The sequence below is a fragment of the Rhododendron vialii genome, chromosome 2a, assembly GCF_030253575.1.
Source record: "Rhododendron vialii isolate Sample 1 chromosome 2a, ASM3025357v1".
NCBI lineage: Eukaryota > Viridiplantae > Streptophyta > Magnoliopsida > Ericales > Ericaceae > Rhododendron > Rhododendron vialii.
The window spans coordinates 12905409-12928537 of record NC_080558.1 but is presented as its reverse complement, the minus strand read 5'-3'; the positions used below and the strand labels follow the sequence as shown (position 1 = coordinate 12928537).

General features: G+C 36.8%; 1 protein-coding gene across 1 annotated transcript; it reads left to right on the top strand.

Moving 5' to 3' along the window:
- The first annotated feature begins 1390 nt into the window (after positions 1-1390).
- Positions 1391-13575, top strand: LOC131316860 (uncharacterized GPI-anchored protein At1g61900). Its single transcript, XM_058346348.1, has 8 exons — positions 1391-1741; positions 3108-3235; positions 3954-4808; positions 6159-6404; positions 6521-6535; positions 12443-12583; positions 12717-12764; positions 13285-13575. The coding sequence occupies exons 2-8, from the start codon at positions 3202-3204 to the stop codon at positions 13350-13352; spliced, it is 1407 nt and encodes a 468-aa protein (XP_058202331.1). The 5' UTR covers positions 1391-1741; positions 3108-3201; the 3' UTR covers positions 13353-13575.
- The last annotated feature ends 9554 nt before the right edge of the window (positions 13576-23129 follow it).

Here is a 23129-nt window from a genome sequence, read left to right as displayed (position 1 = left end):
ATTACATTTTTACTCACTCACTTTTCAAAATGGAATATACTTTTAGGAACAAAATAAACAATGCACTAACTTTTATCTACTAACAATACAAAATAGAAATTTATTAAGGAATGGTTCATAACAGAATACTGGACTCTAAATAAGAGACGGAGGGAGTAATGTGCTTATAAAAATAATTCTTTAATTTTTTTTGGATTGTTTAAAAAATTTAAAACAAAATTTATATTGCATATTTTTAGATTTCAGTGAGTCAATTATTTTTAAACTTGAAAATTGCAAAGTAGACACTTTTTTTGCTTAGTGGAACAGAGCTTAGATTATCATCCCTTCTCACAAGATTCTTCAATATTCTGTAGGGTGGGCTGACCTGCAAGGTTGTAGTGCATCACGTCAACTGTCCATTTCAGCAATCAACGGTCTGAATTTAAAACAAACTCTTACTCTTTTGAGGAAGAGTCTATTTTAAATTCGGACAATTAAAAACACTTTTGGATGCTTTGATGATGCCCTACAGCCCCTACACTATAGGGTTTTCGAATCCGTATTCCTGGTCTTAGGTCTCTTATCCACCACACATTAGCTTGGGGTCTACACTCAAAGACCATGAGCGGTGATGCCCAAGCATTGGAGGGGTTCCATTAACTAAAATAGCAAGTACTTATTTCAGAATTAAAAGTAATGTATTACTAGTATAAGGTTGCGTTATCTTGAACTTAACTTAAATCTGAAAATTTTGTACTTATTTGAATTTTTTTCGCATTTGTTAGTTTTGCGTCAAACTATTATGGATTATTGATTCGTCTCGACGAGAGGAATCGAAAAAATAAAAAAAATTACTTTTACCCAACTATTTTGAAAAATAATCACTTTTTAGAAAACTCTTCTAGGAGAGTTCGAATCGTCAAGATCAAAAAAGTAAAAAAAAAAATTACTTTTATTCAAGTATTTTGAGAAATAACCATTTTTAAGCAAAGACAAATTAATAAATTCATAAAAATTTAGCGTAACATTAACAAATGCAAAAAAAATCAAATAAAAATAAAACTCTTTGATTGAAATTAAGTTCAACAGAACGCAGCCTATAAAGGAAGCGCTTGTCTCGTAAAATAAAAAACAAATACTTACAGAATACTTTAAGGTTCTCTTCGAGGAACGAGGCTGGAATGGTGTTTTTTTTCTCGCCACAGGTTTTAATAAACAAAGGGGGGAAAAAGACGGTGGTAATGGACTAATGGCGACCCAAAAGTCGCTGCTGCTAAAATGGGGTAGGTAGGGCCGTAAGATGCGGATTTCCACAATACTCGCATACTGACGTGGCAGAATCAGGTGGTGTCGTGGACCCACACCCCCGCAACCGGACCGGAGCGCGGAAAAAAGGAGCCACGCCCACGCCCCCGCGAAAGGGAAAGTTCTCTCTCTCTCTCTCTCTCTCTCTCTCTCTCTCACTTTATCCATCGTTTCTCACTCCTCCTCCCTCATACACCACTCTACTCTCACAGACAAGCCTCTCTCTCTTTCTACCTAGCTCATTTTAGGGCTTCTCTCTCTCTCTCTCTCTCTATACATTGTTTAGCTCTTTTTTAGAGTTATGGGAATCGATCGGGATCCCAAGTACCATTTGGGGGGTTCTGACTTCGAACCCTAGCGATTGGTAAATGACAAGTGATCCGACAAAGGCTTGGCTTTTTCGGTCTCCAAAAGTTGCATAGAAGAACCTCTCCGAATCAACCCTAACCCCAAGGTCTCCCTCTCTCTCTCTCTCTCTCTCTCTCTCTCTCTCTCTCTCTCTCTCTCTCTCTCTCTCTCACACACACACACACACACACACACACACACCCCACACCCACACATGTATAACCGGAAACTGATGCATATACGTATGCGTACATATGAATATAGATTTTATAATATAGATTTTATTGGGGTAATCGAGGCTTTAAGAGTGTTTATTATGGTTTATCAAGCTCAAGAACTTTTTTGGGCTTGCTATAGTGCAAAAATTTTGGGTTTGAAAACTTAACGAGGTTTAAAGATATGTTCAAGCTTAGCGTAATTATAAGACGAGTCGATCTCGAGCTTTAATCAAGCCGAAGACGAATTGATGTCAAGTAGCTTGAATATTTTATACTTGGTAAGCCAAACAAGCCGAGTAGTTTATTGTTGGAGCTTGGTTTGAAACTTTTACGAGGTTTAAAAGAATGTTAAAGCTTGGTTTGGATATGTGACAAAGCAATCTCAAAAAGAGCTTTTAACGAGCGAAGACAAGCTCAAACTTGAGTAACTTGGTTCATTTAGCAGCCCTAGCCGAAATGCTGATATTTGGCAATGTTACTTAAGTGGTTAAAGAGCAAAAGTTTTGGGCCATTTTCGTGGGGTCTATCGGAGAGCAGAGAGAATGTTTGGCTTGGCACAAGAATTGGCAAAGCTATAATTTTGTTTACGGTTGGAGATGGTTTTTTGTGAGATCTTGCCAATTTATGGATTTGGCAAAGCAAATGGCTTAGGTTGGAGATGTTCTGAGGGCAGTTAGTTGAACCATAGGAGTAGGAATTTTCTTGTGGTATTTTTTTCACATTTGAACACACGTCTTCATTTTGCTAAACTCCTGTGTAAGTTATTGACCAAATTTTTTGTTGAATAATAAGAGCGTTTATGGGGAGTTTTCCGTTATTCAGTTCGTAGCAATCTTCTATGTATGTGTTATCTTGAAAGAAGGGGAGACGGTAACACATAAAATTCATGCTGTTTTCATAATATGCAAGTCAGTCGTATACTATTTAAAAACATCTTCAATCAGTTCTGCGGTAAAGTCTATCCTCAAAAGTCAATCAAAAGATGCTAGTGTACCCTGATGGCTTGAACACGTGCCACATTGATTGAACATGATGTGCAGATGCACAGATTTTGGGAGGGTTTGATGCAACACTGATGAACACGTAGTTAGGTTTCTAGGGTTTCAGTTACATTCTTGTGTGTCAGTTATTGAATGTGAAAAGATTCAAACTTGCAATACTCGTTTCGTGGTATTGTGCCTTTTCACATCTATTTTTTTTACTGACATGAATTTTCTATTTTGAGTTTATCTCTAATGGTGGAACTTGTTACAGGTTTTGGTATTTTGCAGTCGACTCGTTTTGGGTTTATCAATTACTGCAGGGGTGGCTTTTGTGAGTCTCCATGTGGCTGTAGGCTTAGTGGGTTATGGACTCTGTGAAGACTGTTACTCGTCTTAAGGGTATGTTGTCACAATAAATGGAACTCATTATGGGACCCTCTTACTTGTGTAGTCATATTACTACTACTTAACAAGAAATTTTGCGGTAACCAGTTGACGATTAAATACTAATCACAGAGGGGAATATCCTCGTTGTCTTTTTGTTATGAAATTGCAAATTCCTCTATTCCATTTTCTTTGTCCATCTTTCTAATTGTAGATATCCCAATATGCATCTCCTTTCTGAAAACTCAAATCTTAGATATTTTTAGTTGGGAATTGATTTTCACACTCCCCTTCCATCTAAATGCACTTCTTTTTTTTTTTGTGAGTGATGTGAAATTATATGGTTACCCTTTTCATGTGTGAGGGGAAAAAAAAACCATGAAGGGTAATTTTGTAATTCTACATCAATAAAGACAAAAAAGGGAGTGCACTTGGACAAAAGGGGAGTGTGAATATCAATTTCCTATCAGTTTTCTAAAAAGTCAATCTTATGAATGGTTATGGCTATGTGTAAAAGCGAGGATATAAGGGTAATGATGTAAATTCAGTACCTGTTGATTTGAATGAGTGCATTGAATGCCTGTCTCCTTGAATTTGGAACTCCCAAAAGGGACTAATAGTGTGGAATGGATGGAGTACAAGATTCTACTTATGGTTTTCAGTCTCTCATTTTCTTAGGTTTTAAATTGAATGAATTGCCAGGGATGCTTAATGCTGGGATATCTCATTGCAGGTTCTCTTTGTCATCTGTTCATTTTTCTAACCATATGGTTGTCTAGTTTTCAAGATGGACTAGCTGTTGAAATGACACCTGAAGTTACTCACATTTCTTCCTTCTCTGAGCTAGCAGACCCACCTTCTAGTGGACTATTTCAACCCATAGAGATATCACCTGCTGTCATTCCCCATTATCCCTTTCCTGGGGACTCTTTGCCCCCTTTGTACCCCATCTTCCCACCTACATATAATCCAGTCTTGACTGGAAAATGTCTTGTAAACTTCTCTGCTCTTTCGGATATTATGGATAAGACGGCGTCCGATTGCTCTCAACCTTTGGCAGCTTTTGTGGGAAATGTAATATGTTGCCCTCAGTTCAATAGTTTACTCCATATATTCCGGGGATACTATAGCACCACTTCTGGTAAATTGGGTCTACCAAATGCGACAGCTGATGATTGTTTTTCAGATATCATTAGTGTGTTGGCAAGCAGGAGGGGAAACAGCTCAATACCTGGCATCTGCTCTGTAAAACCCTCAAATCTTACAGTTGGGTCCTGTCCCGTGAACGATGTAACTACCTTTGAGAAGACGGTTAATACTAGCAAATTATTGGAGGCTTGCAGCAGTATTGACCCTCTTAAGGAGTGTTGCAGACCAATTTGTCAGCCTGCGGTTATGGAAGCTGCACTACAGATTTCGGCGGGACAGGCAGTGATCAGCGGTAATAAGAATATAGTCGGAGGGCCGAGCCGGATGGATGCTCTTAATGATTGTAAAGAGGTGGTGTATTCGTGGATTTCTAGGAAACTCCCTATAGATGCTGCCAACACTGCATTCAGATTATTATCTTCCTGTAAAGTCAACAAAGGTACAAGGTTTTTAATATTTATATGCATGTTAAAAGGGCTTGTCATTAATACCCAGTTTCAAATTTTATATGCCTGCATTTGTATAGACTCTTCCTAGGAATGCGAAAAGTATTGCATTGCATTGCATTTATGCATTGAATAACCTGTTATCCACTTTCTATAGTTTAAATAAAGGAACTTTCTGGATTGCTTCAAATTCGTCAGAGTGATTTTGTATATCCTGATTTCAAAGTTTATTTGTATAATTTGGTTGGTTTTTAGATTGTTTATTGTGACTATTGAGCATGTTTCACTGTATTTACGATGATCTTGGGACTGATGGAAACTATTATACTTACTGTTACTTTTTCTCGATAGAGCTACAGGATCATTATATCACTGTTAACTTACTAAAATTGCGTGACTCAGGCGGTTGGGTCAATTCATGATTTTGGTCTTTAATATGGCTATTAGTTAAGTCTGGATTAATCTAATGGTGAAGGAGTCTGAATTTCTTGTTTATAGGTCATAATTCTAGTAGGATTTGGAGCCATCCAAGTGTCAATAATTACGTCTGCAATTCTTTCTATAAGTTGGAGTTCAGTTTTTAGAGGGTTTGTATGACGCCTTAGTAGATTTTGAGTAGATTTTGTGATACTTGTGTAACCTTACATTAGGAACATGGTAAAGCATCCTAGTCAAAACTAATTGGCTATGCGTGGAGACTGTAGAGGCTGCCCAGACTCATGTATAAATTCTGGAGGTAATAAGTAACCAATGTGGGACAAGCGCTAATAGTAGAATTACAAGAGTGGACTCCTAATATTTTCTTCTTCTATTTCTTCTCCCGTCTTCCACAAAGTTATTATTTTGTAGCTATACTATGCACGATCTCAATACAGTCCTCATTTATGGATTCCCAATCAACCCTTACCCGTTTTCTTATCTTTGGGCCTTTGAACTTTCTCTCATAGCTGTTCTTCAGTGGATTTCTGTAGCTACCTTTGGATCTTGCTACCTGCAACTCATGGAAATCAAGTGACGCTAATACTAGCAGGCTTAGTCTAAGTTTTAGATTCCTACAAACTTTCCATTACCATAACGTACTACCAGTCTTTCTATTATGCGCAATTTTGTGATTGAGTTTCCTCATCTGTCCTCCATCATGGTTAGAAATTTGTTTTTGAGGGTTTTTCTTAGCTCAAATGAGCTTATGAGTTCATGTTTAGCACCCCCACCTCTGTTATTTCGGCTGTAAGTATTAAAGAAGGAAGTGGTGCATTTCATTTAGCCTTAATTTGCCTGCTTTGTGCTTGCCGTGATGGTTGTCGATTGGGTGTCTTAGGAGTGGTGACATTCTCTTTGTACAGTTTGTCCTTTGGATTTTCAGCACCCTGATGAAGTAACTAAAGCATGTCGTAACGTAGCTGCTCCAAGTCCTTCATGTTGTAGCTCAGTAAATGCTTACATAGCGGGGATACAGAAGCAAATGTTAATTACGAATCGACAAGCCATTCTATGTGCGACCCTTTTCGGTTCCATTCTCCAAAAGGGTGGGGTGATGACAAATATTTATGTGCTTTGTGATGTTGACTTAAAAGATTTTAGTCTTCAAGGTAATTTCCCAGGCTTTTAAATTGGTCATATTGTCTGTGCTTGTGTTCATGATATCTGATATGGTGTTTTACTTTGTTTTTGCCTTTGCGGGTATATTCTCTTGGCACTGGAGCAGCATATGGACAAGAAGGTAAGCTATATTTTATGCTTCTTGATTTCTTCCCTTCTCTTCGAGCTCTCTTTTAACGTTTGGTACATTTGAGTTTCTGTCCAGTATCAATGATTGCATTTTTCTTCTTATAATCTTAAATCCTTGTGTATACAAGTTGCATTTGACTTCAGTGCCCAACTTTTTATCTAGTTCTACCCACAGGGTGTTGATATTCTTCCTCTTTGTGGATCTTTTGGTTAAGTTTCTTCTGAGTTATGAACTAGGTCGGTTGTGTAGCTTCACTTTGGTACTTATCAAAAAAAAAAAAAGTGTAGCTTCGCTTGGGTGCAGTGAGGTTCTAAGTTCAATTCCTATGGAGAGGAAGTTGACGCTTGTTGATGGGTTGAGGAGGGATTTGGTAGCATGAATTCTACTAACATGTGGAACCAATGACACACAAAACACACTCACCCAAAAAAGGACTGGACCACAACAAAGACAACCAAATACAAATAACTTCAGCAAAGAGATACTTTTGCCACCTTTAGTTTTCTTATTCCACGAAGACTTCTTGTGAAGTCCTCAATGGAGTAATCCTTAAGATCAAATTCTGCTTTGTCCACAAGGCAACCAAAGTTTTAATACTCTTAAGTCTTAACCAATTCAGCCACATCCAGATTTTTACCCGTGAAAATAATTTTGTTTCCTTCCAGCCATATAGCCCATAAACTGCAAAGAAGCACATCTCCCACCAACCTTTCTCAACATTCTTGAACTTGTTGGAGAACCAACCGCACATTAGATCATATAGGTTAGCAAGACAAACCCATTCAAAGCCCCACTACTTATAATCAAAGTCTATTTGGGCCATGATACTTGACAATGTAGTAGCCAAATTAGCTAGCACAGACAAAGTTTGAAATGATTCCGACACTTGTGAGAGAACTTGAGTTGCCAAAATAAGCTAGAGTTACATTAAATTTACCCTCAAGAGTCGAGACAAGTAGGAGTAAAAAGCATATTACAAATTACTATTTTCTGGGGCTTTTTGAGGACAAGGGTGAGCAACTTTCCTATATGGGTGAGGTGGATATAGATTCTCTTTTTGACCTTCAAAAAGAAATTATGTGCATGGCTAAGTATCTACAAAAGATATTCTCCCCAATTTATATGTCTCATGTTGGACATATATTATACTTGACTCTTTGTTTTGGAAAGCTTAATATGTAGAAATCATATTGTCCATTTGCAGCATTCATTTTCATAGCACAAACAGTGAAGTTGTGTTGGAAAAACTTGACATGTAGGTAAAAATTAAAAAGTTTCCATTTCAGAAGTTGAGCGAATTAAGTTCCTTGGACATTAGAAGCTATCCACATATGGTTACCTGGGTGCATGTCTCTGAACCGACAAATGTTGTAAGCTGTTTCCAATCACGGCCATAACTACATGGATTAGTGCAAGAAACTGTAACTAGTAGGCGGGGAATCTATTGTCACGAGAAATTCCTTAACATTCTCGCGTACTAATTATGGTTTTCTTACAATATTCTATGTAGTTATAGCCGTGATTGGAAATAAATTGCAACATTTGTCGGTTTAAAGGTATGCACCTAGATAACCTTATGCGGATAGCTTTTAATGTCCAAGGAACTTAATTTGCTCAACTTCTGAAATTGAGCTTCTTAATTTTTGCCTACATGTCATATTTTTCCAACACAACTTCACAGTTTGTGCTATGACGATGAATGCTGCGAATTGAGAATATGATTTCCACATATTAAGCTTTCCAAAACAAAGAGTCAAGTATAATATATGTCCGATAGGAGAGATACAAATTGGGGAGAATATCTTTTGTAGATGCGTAACCATGCACATAATTTCTTTATGAACGTTGAAAAGGGGGGGAGCAATTAGTATCTACATCCACCTCACCCGCATAGGAAAGTTGCTCATCCTTGTCCTCACAAAAGCCCCAAAAATGTTAATTTGTAATATGCTTTTTATTCCTATTTGTCTTGAGGGCAAATTTAATGTAACTCTGGTTTATTTTGGCAGCTCCAATTCTCTAACAAGTGCGGTAATCATTTCAAACGTTGCCTGTGCTAGCTGATTTGGCAGGTATGTGCCCTCTTGTGCTCCTAATGCATTGTCAAGTATCATGCTCCGTATGAACTTTGATTATGCAGTGGTGCGGCTTTGAATGGGTTTGTTCTACTAACCTTTATGATCTAATAGTCCAATAAGATATGGATTCCTAGATATAGTAAATAGTCCTAATTTGTATCCTCTACTTTGAAATGTTTTTCTAGTCTTATTTTTTTTCGTAAATTTGCAAAGCTTTGTGCAGTTTTGTAAGTTATGGAGCATTGGCATCTTCTTTGAAGTCTACTGGCTATCAGTTGTCTTTCCTATCTTTTTATCCTCAAATTTTACTGTGTGTTTCCTGCAATCATGGTAGAACCTTCTTCCTTCAGTTATATATTCTAGTAATTCAATGACTCGGGTCAAACATGTTTCATTATTCTCCTCAGATCCTCCATTTATTAGAGCCTCTATCACCTGGATGGTTTATTTCTTATTTATCTCCACTGCCGCCATCCCGTTCCCCAATCTTAACGCTCTAGGACCTGTTGAATAGATCGTTAAAACAAGATGAAAGGATCCAAGATAAGTTGCGTTATAGGACAATGGAAAAGAAAAAAAGGGGAAATAGGCTTTTGAGAAACCCAATATCGTTAATTCCATGTTGACACACTTTTTTGATGTATGTTACTCTTCATTGTGGTAATTGATATCTTTTATCATAACCATACCGGGGTTTATGCTAAATTAGAACTTTGGAGAGAAGCATTGGAGTCCAAAGGATTTAGGATAAGTAGGAGTAAAACTGAGTATATGCATTGTAAGTTTATCGACAATAGAAGTGACTAGATAGAAGAAGTGAGGATTCAGGATCAAGAGATACCAAAAAGTGAGCATTTTAGGTATTTAGGTTCAATTTTTAGCAAGGATGGAGAGATTATGGACGATGTAACCCATTAGATCCAAGTTGGGTGGCTCAAGTGGAGAGCTGCTTCTGGTGTATTATGTGATTGAAGGATACCTTACAAATTGGAAGGGAAATTTTATAGAACTGCTATCCCACTAGCGATGCTATACGGGACGGAGTGTTTGCCTATCACGAAGCAACAAGTGAGTAAGATGAGTGTACTTGAAATGAATATGTTGAGGTGGATGTGTGTTAAGACTAGGAGTGATAGATTTAGAAACGAAACTATTCGTGAGACGGTAGGAGTTGTACCTATACAAGATAAGTTGAGAGAAAATAAATTAAGGTGGTTTGGACATTTACTCTAGACCTGCAGATGTAGTAGTGGATAGTGACATGATAGTATTGGATAGTTGGGCTAGGGAAAGAAGAAGATCTAAACTGACTTTGGATACCGTGATATGGAAGGACTTGGGCTTACTAAATTTAAGCGAAGAGGTAGCCCTAGACAAAGCCTAATGGAAAAATAGGATTCATGTAGCCGATCCCAATTGATTGGGACACAAGGCTCGGTTTGGTTTTGGTTTGGTTTATCATAACCATACCATTCGATTAGCAAACTTTGGATTCACATCTATGTGTGAATTGCTGGAAGACGAAACTTTTGTGGATTCACGGTACGTATCATGAGTCATGACACCCTATGATGGACTCACCTAATCAAAGTATTACACTTCCAAAAGGAATAATTCGAAGTCTGTCAGGTGAGATGTTTGAAAAATTGCGGCAATTTTGATATTGAAAGCCTTTTGAGGGGACTAATCGTGAACTGCAACAATTTTATTATTCACTCATGTGATGAAATAAAGAAAAAATGGAAAGCTTTGAACTTTTTTAACTAATTCTGCATAATAATTGTTTTAAATCGTCATGTTTACACTAGTATAGATAGACTTAGTTTTTGTACGAAATGCGGAAGTTATTAAACTTTTGAAGTTGGGATTCTTTTAATGGATACATATGATAATAAAGAATGTAATAGAGGGAGATCTAGACAAAAGAAGGCATATAGTAATCCCAAAGACCTTAAAACGTTTATTTGAATCCTTTTCTAAAAGAGAAAGAAGCCAAAAATAAAAAATCTCATTCCTCGAATCCATATCTCTTGCAATACAAGCAAGGGTGTTTCCTATTGGACCATGGGATCCTAAATTGGATCACTTAAACAAGCTGTGTATTGATTTATGCCTAAATAATATCTTTTACACTATATTTGTCATTCAAAGGCCAAAATATATGTTCCAAAACATTAAAGAATTCGTGACCGAAATCAGAGTGATTCATGGTCAGGAAAAGATTCTTCGATATCGAGACAAAAGAAGGCATATGATAATCTTGAAGACCCTAAAATGGTTATTTTTAATCCTTTTCCAATAAGGAAGGAACCAAAGCTGGCAATCCTTGAATCCACATCTCATGCAATACAAGCAAGGATCTTCCCTATTGGACCATGGGATCCTAAATTGATCACTTAAACAAGCTTCGTATTGATTTATGCAGACTAGTCTATTTTACACTGTATCTTTGTCATTCAGACCGAATCAGAGCAATGCACGATTGGGAAAAGAACCATTTCGATTCTTGATTCGATTCACCCGACCATCTTATAAACAAGATTAGTTGCGAAAAAGTAGTAATAAACAAGATACGGGAAATCACCCATACTTTATTCCTTTCTGTTAGTAATTTCTTTCTGGTATTTACCTGAAATTAATATTTCTTAAAATTGATGTGGTAGTTATACTTCCATACTCTCTAACTATTCAGTGGTTCCGTGCAATGTTAATGACTTACTATGAGGGCTATGATTCCCAAACTTAAAAAATACTTAACAGAATAATTTTATATAACTACTTCGGATTAAATATAAAGTCTTCAGTCTGTATCCGGAGCAAAATATATTCAACAGACCACAACCAATGGACTACCCAGCTAATCTAGAATATCAAAATAGAATAAATTTGCTTTGACTCCTAAATCTTAAGAAATCGGAATATGAACTAAAACAGCTAGAGGATGCAGATTAACCTGTCAATAATAGCAAGAAACACAGATTCTTGATTACAGAAGGTCCGTGGTGCAATCCATTTTGGTATATCTGTTATCCTCCAGTTAGCAAAAGCGCATTTTACATATTCCTTTAAGTGTTGGAATTAGTATTCAGTTACTTAATACCTGAATTAGCACAACTTACTAGTCAAAAGTCGTTATGAAATGATAGAGTTGTTTTCTCTTATTTATTCGTAGTTATCTTTTAAAACCGTACTCCTTGGTTAGCCCACTCGTTACGGCAACCATACCACATGTAATGAAAAAACTTCCATGCTGTGTCAATAAAGTTATTGGTTATCATACTTTGTTGGGGAAAAACTAAATCATAAAGGATGTGAAAACCTCCTCCCTTTTTATGACATATTTCTCTTAACTTTTCGTACACATGTTCATATGCACAGCATATATATGTGGGCTGAATAAAACCACTGTATGTCACGTATAGCACAATAACTTTCTCTAGCACTCCTTTGCGACTCAAAACAAACATGTAATCTTTCTTGTAATAGATATATACTTGTGCTTCGGAAAAGCTGAATGAGTGCCCTAGAGGTACATACTGCTATTGCTTTAGTTGGAGTGATTCAGTGCATAAAACATTTACACTCCATTTGGTTCCCAACTTTGGGAGTAGCTTTTAACTCTCGGCACAATTTTCAATAAATCTCTCTCTCTATCTCTCTCCACTCATTACCACTCAACTCTCAAAAATAACTTTCTAAGACTTAAACCAAACAAAGCGATGTTTCGACTCTAAAAGAGATTTACAGACTAATACCCTTTTGAGTTTTAAGAAATTGTTGTAGTGACTATTGTTTGTTTTCCACTTCCGTGTAAATGCAGGGTGCTTACTTCGCAGCTTGCCTGCAGATGTGGTATATGACAAATCAGCAGGCTTCAGCTTCACATGTGACTTGAATGACAATATTGCAGCTCCATGGCCTTCTTCATCCTCTATGACATCCTTGTCTCTGTGTGCTCCTGGTAAACTGCCTGGGGAGAGTCTAGTTGTCTTTTTATTGCAACAACTTAGAAAGTAGAGTAAATCAGTTGAGTAGCGTATCTTTTTTGGTTTCTTACTAGTCAATATCCTAAGTGATACTGCTAATTTTTGCAGAGATGTCATTGCCTGCCCTTCCAACATCGGAGACTTTGGGAAGTTCCGGTATGTGCCATTCACTACTGCAGCTTAATTAATTACTCTAGGTTGTAACAATTATCGTGAACTGCCATGAGAGACGTAAATTGAATAGACAAAGGTTATTCACTAAAAGTAAATGCAATTTAATGCTGGTACTAGAATCTGATGTTTCTTCCACCAAACATCCTCCAGTGCAGGGTAAAATGAAGTCTCTCTCTCATTTAGTGGTGGCTTTTGAAAAAATTCCCTTGGAAATAAAATCTGTTGTTTTGCATTCCAATTGAATTGGTCTTTTGTTTCTTGATTGCATTTCAGTGTTGTCTTTCTTTTGCATGGCACTTTTTATGTCTCCAGATGGACTCAATATCTCCATTGTGCATTGTATGTGGGGGCAATATGTTTGTGTGTGTGTGTTTGTGTGTGTGTGTAAGTTACAATAGCTTTCACTTATAATGCTCCCCTTTCTTTGTTACGCCGCAGCTTAGTGTCCTACTGCATCACTGGAGAGTGAATTGCTAATGACTTCGCCTTTTACTGTGTGCAGGGTATCGAACTGGTGGAGTTAAATTTCTTGTACCCATTTTCTCGTTGCTTGTTTTTTGTACGTTGTGATGCTGAAAAATATGTAGCCAAGGGCTGATCTGGTTTGAATTAGAGGACTTTCATATGGCCCAAGTCCGTGTATATTTTGAGTTTGCTCTCATGTATAGCAGCAGTTTTTGGGGTTATCCATTCTTGATTCATGTAGTTCTGGAACCTGTTATAGAGGATTTGCTTTTGTGTTTCTAACCAAATAGGTGTGTAATATAGCCCCGCGTTTTTGAAGTTGTAGAAACTGCATGGTTGTCAAAGGACCTGGGGGGGCCTATTGTGCCCCTAAAATAGGCTTCATTCTGGGCATAAAAGTTTGATACAATCTGTGTAAAGCTCGACGAATAGTGTTTCGTCGTGAAGGTAATATCGTATGATTGAATTAAGTTTTGTCTTGGAGGGGTATTTTTAAAATCATGGGTCAAAAGATTAATGCAGTTCGAACCAAGTAAGGTCAATTTGAACCTTAGATCTCACACACGGATGCCCTAGTGTCCACTCACGACCACTTGAGCAACAGCTCATGAATGGCCGATTAACAGAGGAATATTTACTCGACAAGTTCTACCATAAAATAAACAACGCAGTTCAAATTCTTATACTGAAGTTGGGTCAAGTCCATTACAAAGTCAAAATGTTTTATGATCTTGGAGCACCGATACATGGTGTTCTAACTAACTTCACCACAAATTTCTGTGACGTTTGGTATTAATTGTGTGGACTCTACAATAATGTAGGGTGTAGTGCCCGAGAATACTCGTTACAATAATACAATGGGACCTTGAACTATCAAATTATTCTGGGTCTTAACCGGGATGTAATGTGTAGAAAGCAAATTTGGGAAATTCTATAGTGCAACCTGCACTACAGGGGTTGTAGGGCGGTCGATCTGACCATCCATTTTGACACGAACGGCTTGGATTTAATCCAAATTTCTATTGATCCAAGCCATCTATTTCTAAAATGAATGGCCGGATCGGCCACCCTACAGTTCACCCTAGAGGAAGTGGTCCCGACTCACCGAAAGTGGTGAACACGCTTTCAGCTTTCCCCACAGGAGGTCAACCCCTATGAGAGGTCAACGCGTTGGTTAAGTTAGGACTTGTTTGGTTTAAATTAAGTTAATCGTCTATTTATTTGTCCTTTTAAAATTATTGATAGATTCACTTCAAAAAAAATTAAATTAAGCATTTCGGAAAATGTCAATGGCCGTGTAGTGTAGACGTCTCAATTGTATTTTTACAACCCAAGGCACTTGTGAAATTGAAAACTCTGCCCTGTTAAGACTGGTGAAACATTAGGACATTAAAACCATGGCTATAATAGCCAACCTCGCTTAGGAGGATATGGCAAATCATTCAATTGTTTCGTCTTGACGAGATGAATCTAAAAAGTACGAAATCGTAATGAGAAATTAAAAAAAATACTACCAAAGAAATTCAAAAAAAAAAGTTATAGCTGGTACTTTTTGTTTTTGTTTTTGTTTTTGTTTTTGTTTTTTAAGTTGTTTCAATTTTGATCCATATTTTTATACCTTAACGAATTGCAATTCAAATTCCAAAGAACAACGAAATTAACATGTTCGATTCAGTTTATCTTGTTTATTTAATTATATTTTGAACTATTTTCATTCGTTGTTGATTTTTTATTTTATTTTTGCATATTTAGCCCCAAATAAATTTGTTTTGGGGGTTAATGATGAGAAGAATTGGGTGATGAAATCGGCCCATTTCAAAACAGGACCAACAAATAAACAAGCAATCAATGTATGACCACTCAATGAACCATCCAATTTCTTATTTGTGAGCCTTTCGCAGATCCACTACGATGATCGAAATCGCTCATAATTTAGTCTACATTGAGAGCACCCATGTCAAGAGGCATAAGTGATCGGATACTAATTAATATAATTACGGTATGCATTTGTTTTTAAAAGACCGTCATGTGGATTGTGGAATGAAGTCATTTATATCAAGATAATTCTACAGTGATCATGTTAGAGTAGATATCCATCCAACATGAACATTTTGGCATATTTAATGGACTCGACGTACTTGAAAAAATGAATGGTACCGATCATCAAAACGGGTCGGAAAAGGCTCACAAATCGCCAAATGGGCAAAACTGGAGAGGAAGGGTCCTAACAACAAAATACCAGTTCCGGTTTTCTTTCACTGGATGTGGTGTAGAGAGGGCACAAAAGTCTACAACTATACACACTTATACCCATAGTGCACCTGGGATATGAGGGATCCCAACATGAATACGAGGGACAAAGGGATTCCGTAGTGCGCCAATGCACTATGTGTTTGTAGGGCACCAAGTTACGTTCAATCGAGATTTCGTCATCGTGATATGAACCATGAGTGTGTGCTAAAAATTTGTACAAGTGTGGTGGTTGAGAGAGAAGGAAGTGGGAAGATGACTAGATGTGGTATATCTAGAGTAGGATTTGGTAGACCCCAAGTATTTGCTGTTTCAAGTAATAACACGAGGAAATTTGTAACACTGAATTATTTGACTTTGAGAATTTTCCATTTCCAGTAATTACCCACGTGAAATTCAAAAAAAAGAAGTAATTATCCACGTTGAGGAAATCTGTATATGACAAAATTTTAAAGTTGGGACACACATTCATTCATAGAAATTTTTGGATGCCGAGCGGGTACCATGTGGCGGCCGTACCCATCGGACAACCCATATTTATTCTCTCTCTCCCTCACCTTGCCACTCTCTCTCCTTTCTCTATCTCTAAAATCTAGCCCGTCCAAAACACGTTTGAACAGCTGGAATCGCCGACGAGGTACCGCGTGATACCCGCCTGGCACCCAAAAACTTGAGTGGAATTTGGATAGAAAATCAATGTTGCATGAACATTGAAGGCGTGTTATCTGAAAAAATAGAAGTTGTCTATGTGTTTTCTTTTAAGCGTTCGATGTTCAAACCTAAAAAATTTGGTTCGTATTGTTTATGTTGTAGAGCTCGATGAGTAGAGAATGTTTCATGTTACTGGATCGATCAAGTGGGTTGGATAGTACTGGTAACTACATTATCCAAATGGAATCATAGTTTAAAATACAATCCCGAAATCATATTTTTGTCATCCATTTTTATAGAGCAATGCACTTTGGTCACACCAATCTATTGGTGAGTGTGTGACTAGCTACAAGGTGGGACTCACATGTTTTGTTTTGTGAAAACGTGGCGTTTCCCCATTCGGTTGCATGATGGGATTTCTATATTTCTGGAATGGTTATATTCTCCCGGCCATATTGTCAATGGTTATACTTTAATTTGAATATAGAGTACCAATTTTTTTTAATCCCATCTTTAAATATTGTTCAATATGGATCTTGGGTCTCCAAACGATATATATATTTTCTATGATTTAATCCAATGATTAGATTGGGATATTACAATAGTTGTTAGTTGTTACTGAAGCAGAACGATTGAGCTTGGCATCTTGTAACTCTTAGGTTGGAAATATTTGTGAAAACAATTCCACGGACACAAGAAAACAAGAAAAACATTTTGCTACTCTGATGGTAGCTGGTTTTTGTCAACCAATCAACGAATTAAGTATTGTTGAAAATTTTCCTTTTTTTTTTTTTTTGCAATTTATGACTGTTATTTGGACATTAATGTGAGAGTCCATCCTTGGGCAGTTGTCCCACATCGGAAAGATTTGGAAAAGTTGAATAGTGTATATGACAACGCCAACCAGCTACTAATAATCCGAGGTTAATTTTTTGAGCCACGTGGTTAGATTAAGGGTTAGCAGGTCCGCTTGCACAGATCGTTACATTAATTTCTTGGATAAATAAATAATAGTAATATAAAATTTGAGTGAATAGTGTCTGGGTTGAAGAAGCAGGAGATGTAAGACTATTATGAGACAATGACTAGCTAAAGTATTTAAGTATCACTTGCCCACAAAAAAAAAAAATTGTATTTAAGTATCTGATGCTGATGCTCTAAGTGAATATTGAACTACCAATCTATTCATTTTATAAAGAAGTAGAAAATAATTTAGTCCATAGTTGTCACTTTCTTTAATCTGCAAGACCCCACTTGCTAAAAAGAAAGAATTTAGGGGACACAGTAACAAATGAGGACCCACCACTTAATCTAATTAATTAAACCTCTCTCGTACATTGGTTTTATAGAAAGTAATTAAAGTCGTCCGATTGGTTCGAATCCCAAGTCGTGAGAGTACTATGGTGTTAGAGGTCGAGCTATTGACGTGACATGGATAAAGACTTCCATTTTGTATTACCTAGAAACGATTTGTGTATGTTTGTCTGCAGAAAGTATGCGATAAAAGCAGCCGGAAGGCGTGGGAATAAAGGTGTCATTTCCAAAGTTTTACCCATAATATGCGCAAGAATCACATCAGAGACTCCAATTCGTTTGTTGCACAAGGAATTAATTACCTTTTGGTGGGGGAAAAAAGTGACGTGTGTATAGCAAATTGTTACGGACTTCCCTAGCGAGCCACAAGCAGTACTAGTGTAATCGATCAGAACCGAACCGAGCCTCAATGAGCGATCCACGAGCTGCTCGTGAGCAGTTCGGATCGTTTGCAGCTCTCACTGCGTAGTACGCAAGGCGCAAGTAATAATTTTCCTTCATCAAGAAGAAGATTTTGAAAATCAAAGGATCCCAGATTATCAAGTCACTATGCTTGGATTCCTTTCATTCAAGGTTTCACTGACAATGACACATTAACATGACCAAAGCATTGGCTGTTATTGGGTTGACTAGAGAATGAGTGTTTTTTTTTTTTTCCTAGTCACTGTTTTTTCATCAGTTCTTTTAGGCGATGTTTGGTAAAGCTGATAGTTTTTTGTTTTTTGTTTATGAAAAATAAGAAATGAGTTTTTGGGTACTTAAATAATCATCCTCAGAACCCACATGAAAGGATGAAAATATAACTGTTCAAAATGACTGGGATGAATACTTACGTGAGATGAATTCTGAGGATGAATATTTAAAAACTCCATGAGTTTTTGTTTATTCAAAAAAATATCGAAAACAAAAAATAAACACTGAAAAATAAAAACTTTTCCAAACAAAGCTTCTCAAGGTGTTTTTATTTTTATTTTTTATTAACATTTGTTTCCCTCCTTTGTGAACTTATATCTATATGGATTTTCTTATCTTTAGAAAAAGACAACTAATTAAAATTTACACATTTATTATTTCTCGAATCTAATGCTGAGCCTGGACGATAATGCTTTGTCTACGCCGATCATTTGTTTGACCATTTATTTTTACCGTCTGACGTAAACACCCCTGTGAGATATGCAATAATATTTTATCAATTGATTAAAGATAGACTAATTTAGGCTCCGTTTGGTAAAATTGATTATTTATCAATTAACCAGTGAAATTGATTATGTAGTTTGTAAACAAATTAAACGGTAACACAAACTGACAAACATGTTTATGGTGCCTATTTCAAAAAATACCAGAAACAAAAACAAAAAATTAAAAATAAAAAGTACTTTTCCAAACAGAGTCTTAGAATGTCAAGTAATTTTTTCGGTTCGAATAGCACGTCGAAAGAATATAATAGGAGGATTATTTAGGTTTTGGTCATCTTTGGGGCATTGAAAGCTTCATTATACATTCTAATATTTGAAATTCAGCTCCCACAAGTTACAGCCAAGCCAATTAAATTGTCTCATACAAAATAATGTGTGTATAATATGTGACTATTACATCACAAATATATTGGTGTTTCGCATCCCACCTGAATATAATTGGCGAATAAGTCGTTTTCGATGCAAGTCGTGCAACAATATTTTTCTAGGATTTTGAATCTCACGTCTAGTATATGCCTGTACCTAACGACACTGTAAAAAATAAACCGGCCCAGACTTTTTAAATTAGAGATCGTGACATATGATTGATCAATCCAATTTAAGAAGTGAAATCATTCATAGTATGAGAAAGTATATTCATTAGAAAAACTTATACTACAACAAATTGCAGAAAATGCTAGCGTTGATAATTAAACAACTCTTGCGCGCATACGCGTCGATCCATTTGTTGTCTGTCGACGATTTTCTTAGTAATTCATAATATCTCATCAACTGATGATCCTACGATGACCTACGACAAATTAATATACATAATTTCAATATGTTTGGTCTTGTGGATTATGATATTGAGGCCAAACTTATTGTTAAGAACATCTCCATCGCTTCACCAAACTTATTGTTTTCTATGAAATCGTAAGTAACTAGCTAAGAAAGATCAAAATCGGTGTTCTATTTTCGAATAGAGCTCCGCTAGTGGACGGTTGGATTGATCTACCAGGATTAGTCATAGTCCACGTAAGCTGGCCCGAACACTTGGTTATTAAAAAAAAAAACGGTGGGGAAGGCCATTTCGTTGTCAAATTTGACATGACTTTGTTGAATTTTTCGTGCCTTTGTAAATGAATTTATAAGATTATCAATGTAGTTGACCCAAAGGGGAAAAAAAAAATTGAGATAAAATACTAGTACCATTTTGGAAACCAAAAAAAAGTAAAAAATCATTTTTTTATTATTTTTCTTCGTAAGTCAGAATTGCAATTTTAGTATTATTTTGACATCTTAATTACTATAGCAAGCTAGCTAAATAATTGACGGTTTGAAATGGCTTAAACCAGACAGAGATTGTAATACCCCGCCATGCATTTTTTTTCCAATATTTTTAGAAATGCCGCATTTGATATATTAATTCTTTTTCTTTAAACGGCAAAAAGATTTTATTAAAAACTCTACAAAAGGGTACACATGAGGAAGCAAAAAGGGACAAGACACTCGCATCATGATGTTAATACATGAAGAAAAGTGAAAAAACTCAAAATAAAACAAACGAAAGAACATCTAACACAAAGTTGAATGTAACTTAGAAAGACGGAAACTGTTCAACCACAACAAGCGACAGCAAGCACCCAATACGTACCCTGAGGCCTAACAAAAGCATCCAAAAGCAGAAAGCAAAACACCTTAATAATTGGGGTTGGGTGCCGTGGAACTATTTAGTATGTGACGGAATGAATTTGCATGGTGTGCTAACAGTCCAAGAAGCCTCATTATAGGCTGGGTGAGGCAAGTGAGAGGCCGGTCACTGGTCATATAGTAAGGAGGACTTAATATGAGGTCGTATTATGTGGTTGTTGACTCCATGTCGCTAATTGGTTGGTCTAGTTTATTGTGAACACATCTATTCTCGTCGTCTTGTACACTTCTTAAGGGTTTGTGTTGCAGGTTGGTTTTTGGCGCGAGGACGGTGGCGCGGGACGAGCATTTTGGTGTTTCGGCTTGTTAGACAGTTTTATTTTTTATTTTTAAACGCAATTGTAAAAGATATTTTTTTTGAATAAATGATTAGAAATTAGTTACTTTTCGTTGTGGTGCTTGTGAATCCGGGTCGTGACAGAGATGCTTTGATTCGTCAACTTAATGCCAAATTTGGCATGATATATAATGGCTTTATTAAATTTAGTAAAGTCTTCGCTTAACTGTATGTATTTTGAAATTTTGAATTAACTTTATACTAGTTATTTTGGCACACCAATGTAAATGCTCTAACTAAACAAACATTTGCTTAAAGCAAAAAATAATAATAATAATAATAATAATAATGATGATGATGCCCGACACACACGAAAGTACACAACCCAAAAATAGGCGTGTTTGAAACCGTCCTTTATGTATATCCCCGCATCTACCGTGTGGAACTCAAGTGCCCCAAACGGTCTAAGAATCTCATGTGCACTTAAGGCTCTGTTTGTTTGGGTGTAAAATATTTTTTCATTTTTCGGTGTTTGATGGTATATGTTAGATTTTTTGGAGGGTTAAGTTCAAACTAAAATCAATTCGCAATAGGTGAAGTAGCCTCTAGAATTTATTAACTAAGTTTGGATGGCTTAGATGAGCGATGTGGAACTAGTCTAACACTCCCCCTCACGTACAGCCCGAATGCATGTGAAGGTGACAGACCAGGAGCTGACTGATTGACTCAGGCGACAGCGATGACATAGACTTTCCCATGAGAGGTGATGCCACCCAAGACCTAGCTCTGATACCATGTTAGATTCCTTGGAGTGTTCCAACCTAAAACCAATTGCCAATAAGTGAAGTAGCCTCTAGAATTTATTAACCAAAATTGGATGGCTTATATGAGCGATGTGGGACAAGTCTAACACTCCCCTCACGTGCATCCCAGATGCACCCATGTGGAGGTGATAGACCAGGAGCTAGCTAACTAACTCAGGCGACAGAGATGACAGAGACTTTTCCATAAGAGGTGAGGCTACCCAAGACCTAGTTTTGATATCATGTTAGATTTTTTGGAGGATTCTAACCTAAAACCAATTAGCAATAGGTGGAGTAACCTCTAGAATTTATTAACCAAGATTGGGTGACTTAGATGAGCGATGTGGAACAAGTCTAATAGTATAAAAAATAGGACAATATTTTACATATAATTTTCATTAATTTGATGAAAATGATTTACTCTTAAATCTTTCGTTAGTTATTTTCCGAAATGAATTGAACCCGCTACCTTCTATTGCAATTCTCACTGCAAAGTTTCCTCGATCGTCAGTCCTGACCAATCTTCAATTAAGTTTGTTTCTTGATAAAATATTTTACGTACGTCGAAACAAACAAAGCCTTAATTTCATGCGTGTTTACAGGATTGTCGTGAAGAAAAGGGAAGAGTAATCAAATTACTACCTTGGGGTATTTGACTTGTATTTGTCTTCTCGATGTACTATTTGTCGAGTTATTAATAAAGTTTCGTTGCCGATAAAAAATAGTAAAAGTTGGAAGAGAAATCTTGAAATTTTTTTTAATCAATGAACAGTGTAGATTGCATCACCTTCTTAACCTGTGTCTACCATCAATGGCTGACTTTCTTCTTTTTTTTCCACGTCAACACACGTGTAATCTTGAATACCAGTCAGAACAATGCCACGTCAACACACATGTAGATTGCATCACCTTCGGACTCAAAATGAATGTACGAGCCATCCTTCTCGTAGCTCTTGCATTCTAGATTACGTGAGTGAAAAATCAACTTGGTTGAAAATTGATCATATCGATCAATATGAACAAATCGTTTACCGTTGCCAACTTAAAGCTCAAAACCATATTCGTTGTCCACTATAAACGATTTATTCTATAAATTTACAAAAGTCTCGATCGATCAAGCCGATTTTTCATTCACATGTTCTTGATTCAAGAGTTACTACGAGACGAACGGATTGGATCTTTTTGTGGGCTCTGGCCGGATGAAGTCAAAATGATTGAGTTTGGTGGGTTGTAGAGGATAAAGGTAAGGAGGAAAGCTTGCCCCATTTATAAAATGGAGCTGTGCTACGTGCACAGCATGCTGTGCACATTAGCTATGCACAGAGCCCTCTTTCTCCCGCCTCGGGTCGCACAAAGATGATCGGAACCGCTCATTTTGTTCAAAATATGTCGTTTAAGGTTTCTGTAAAAAATTAGCTTCGTTCGATATCGTTAGAGGCGTTAACAAAACACCCAAAATTACTTCAGAATTTAGGCCATGAGAGGTTCCGATCATCTTTGTGCGATCCGAGGTGGAAAAAAGAGGGCTCTGTGCACAGCTGCTGTGCACAGCATGCTGTGCACGTAGCTTTTCTGTTTATAATGTCACCCCAACTCCTTCCTGATGTCACCAGAGGGGTGTTTGGACTTCGGCCACCTCATTTTGCATTCTTAATTTTCTACTTTAATCACCTTTTGAAATCCGTTCTGTCAAAATACATTA

What these genes read in the sequence shown, in the direction of transcription:
- LOC131316860 (XM_058346348.1), top strand. Translation starts at nt 3,202, where the DNA reads ATGGACTCTGTGAAGACTGTTACTCGTCTTAAGG. An exon ending in CTTGTCTCTGTGTGCTCCTG is followed by an intron (nt 12,584 to 12,716) that starts GTAAACTGCCTG and finishes TAATTTTTGCAG; the next exon opens with AGATGTCATTGCCTGCCCTT. An exon ending in GGAGACTTTGGGAAGTTCCG is followed by an intron (nt 12,765 to 13,284) that starts GTATGTGCCATT and finishes TACTGTGTGCAG; the next exon opens with GGTATCGAACTGGTGGAGTT.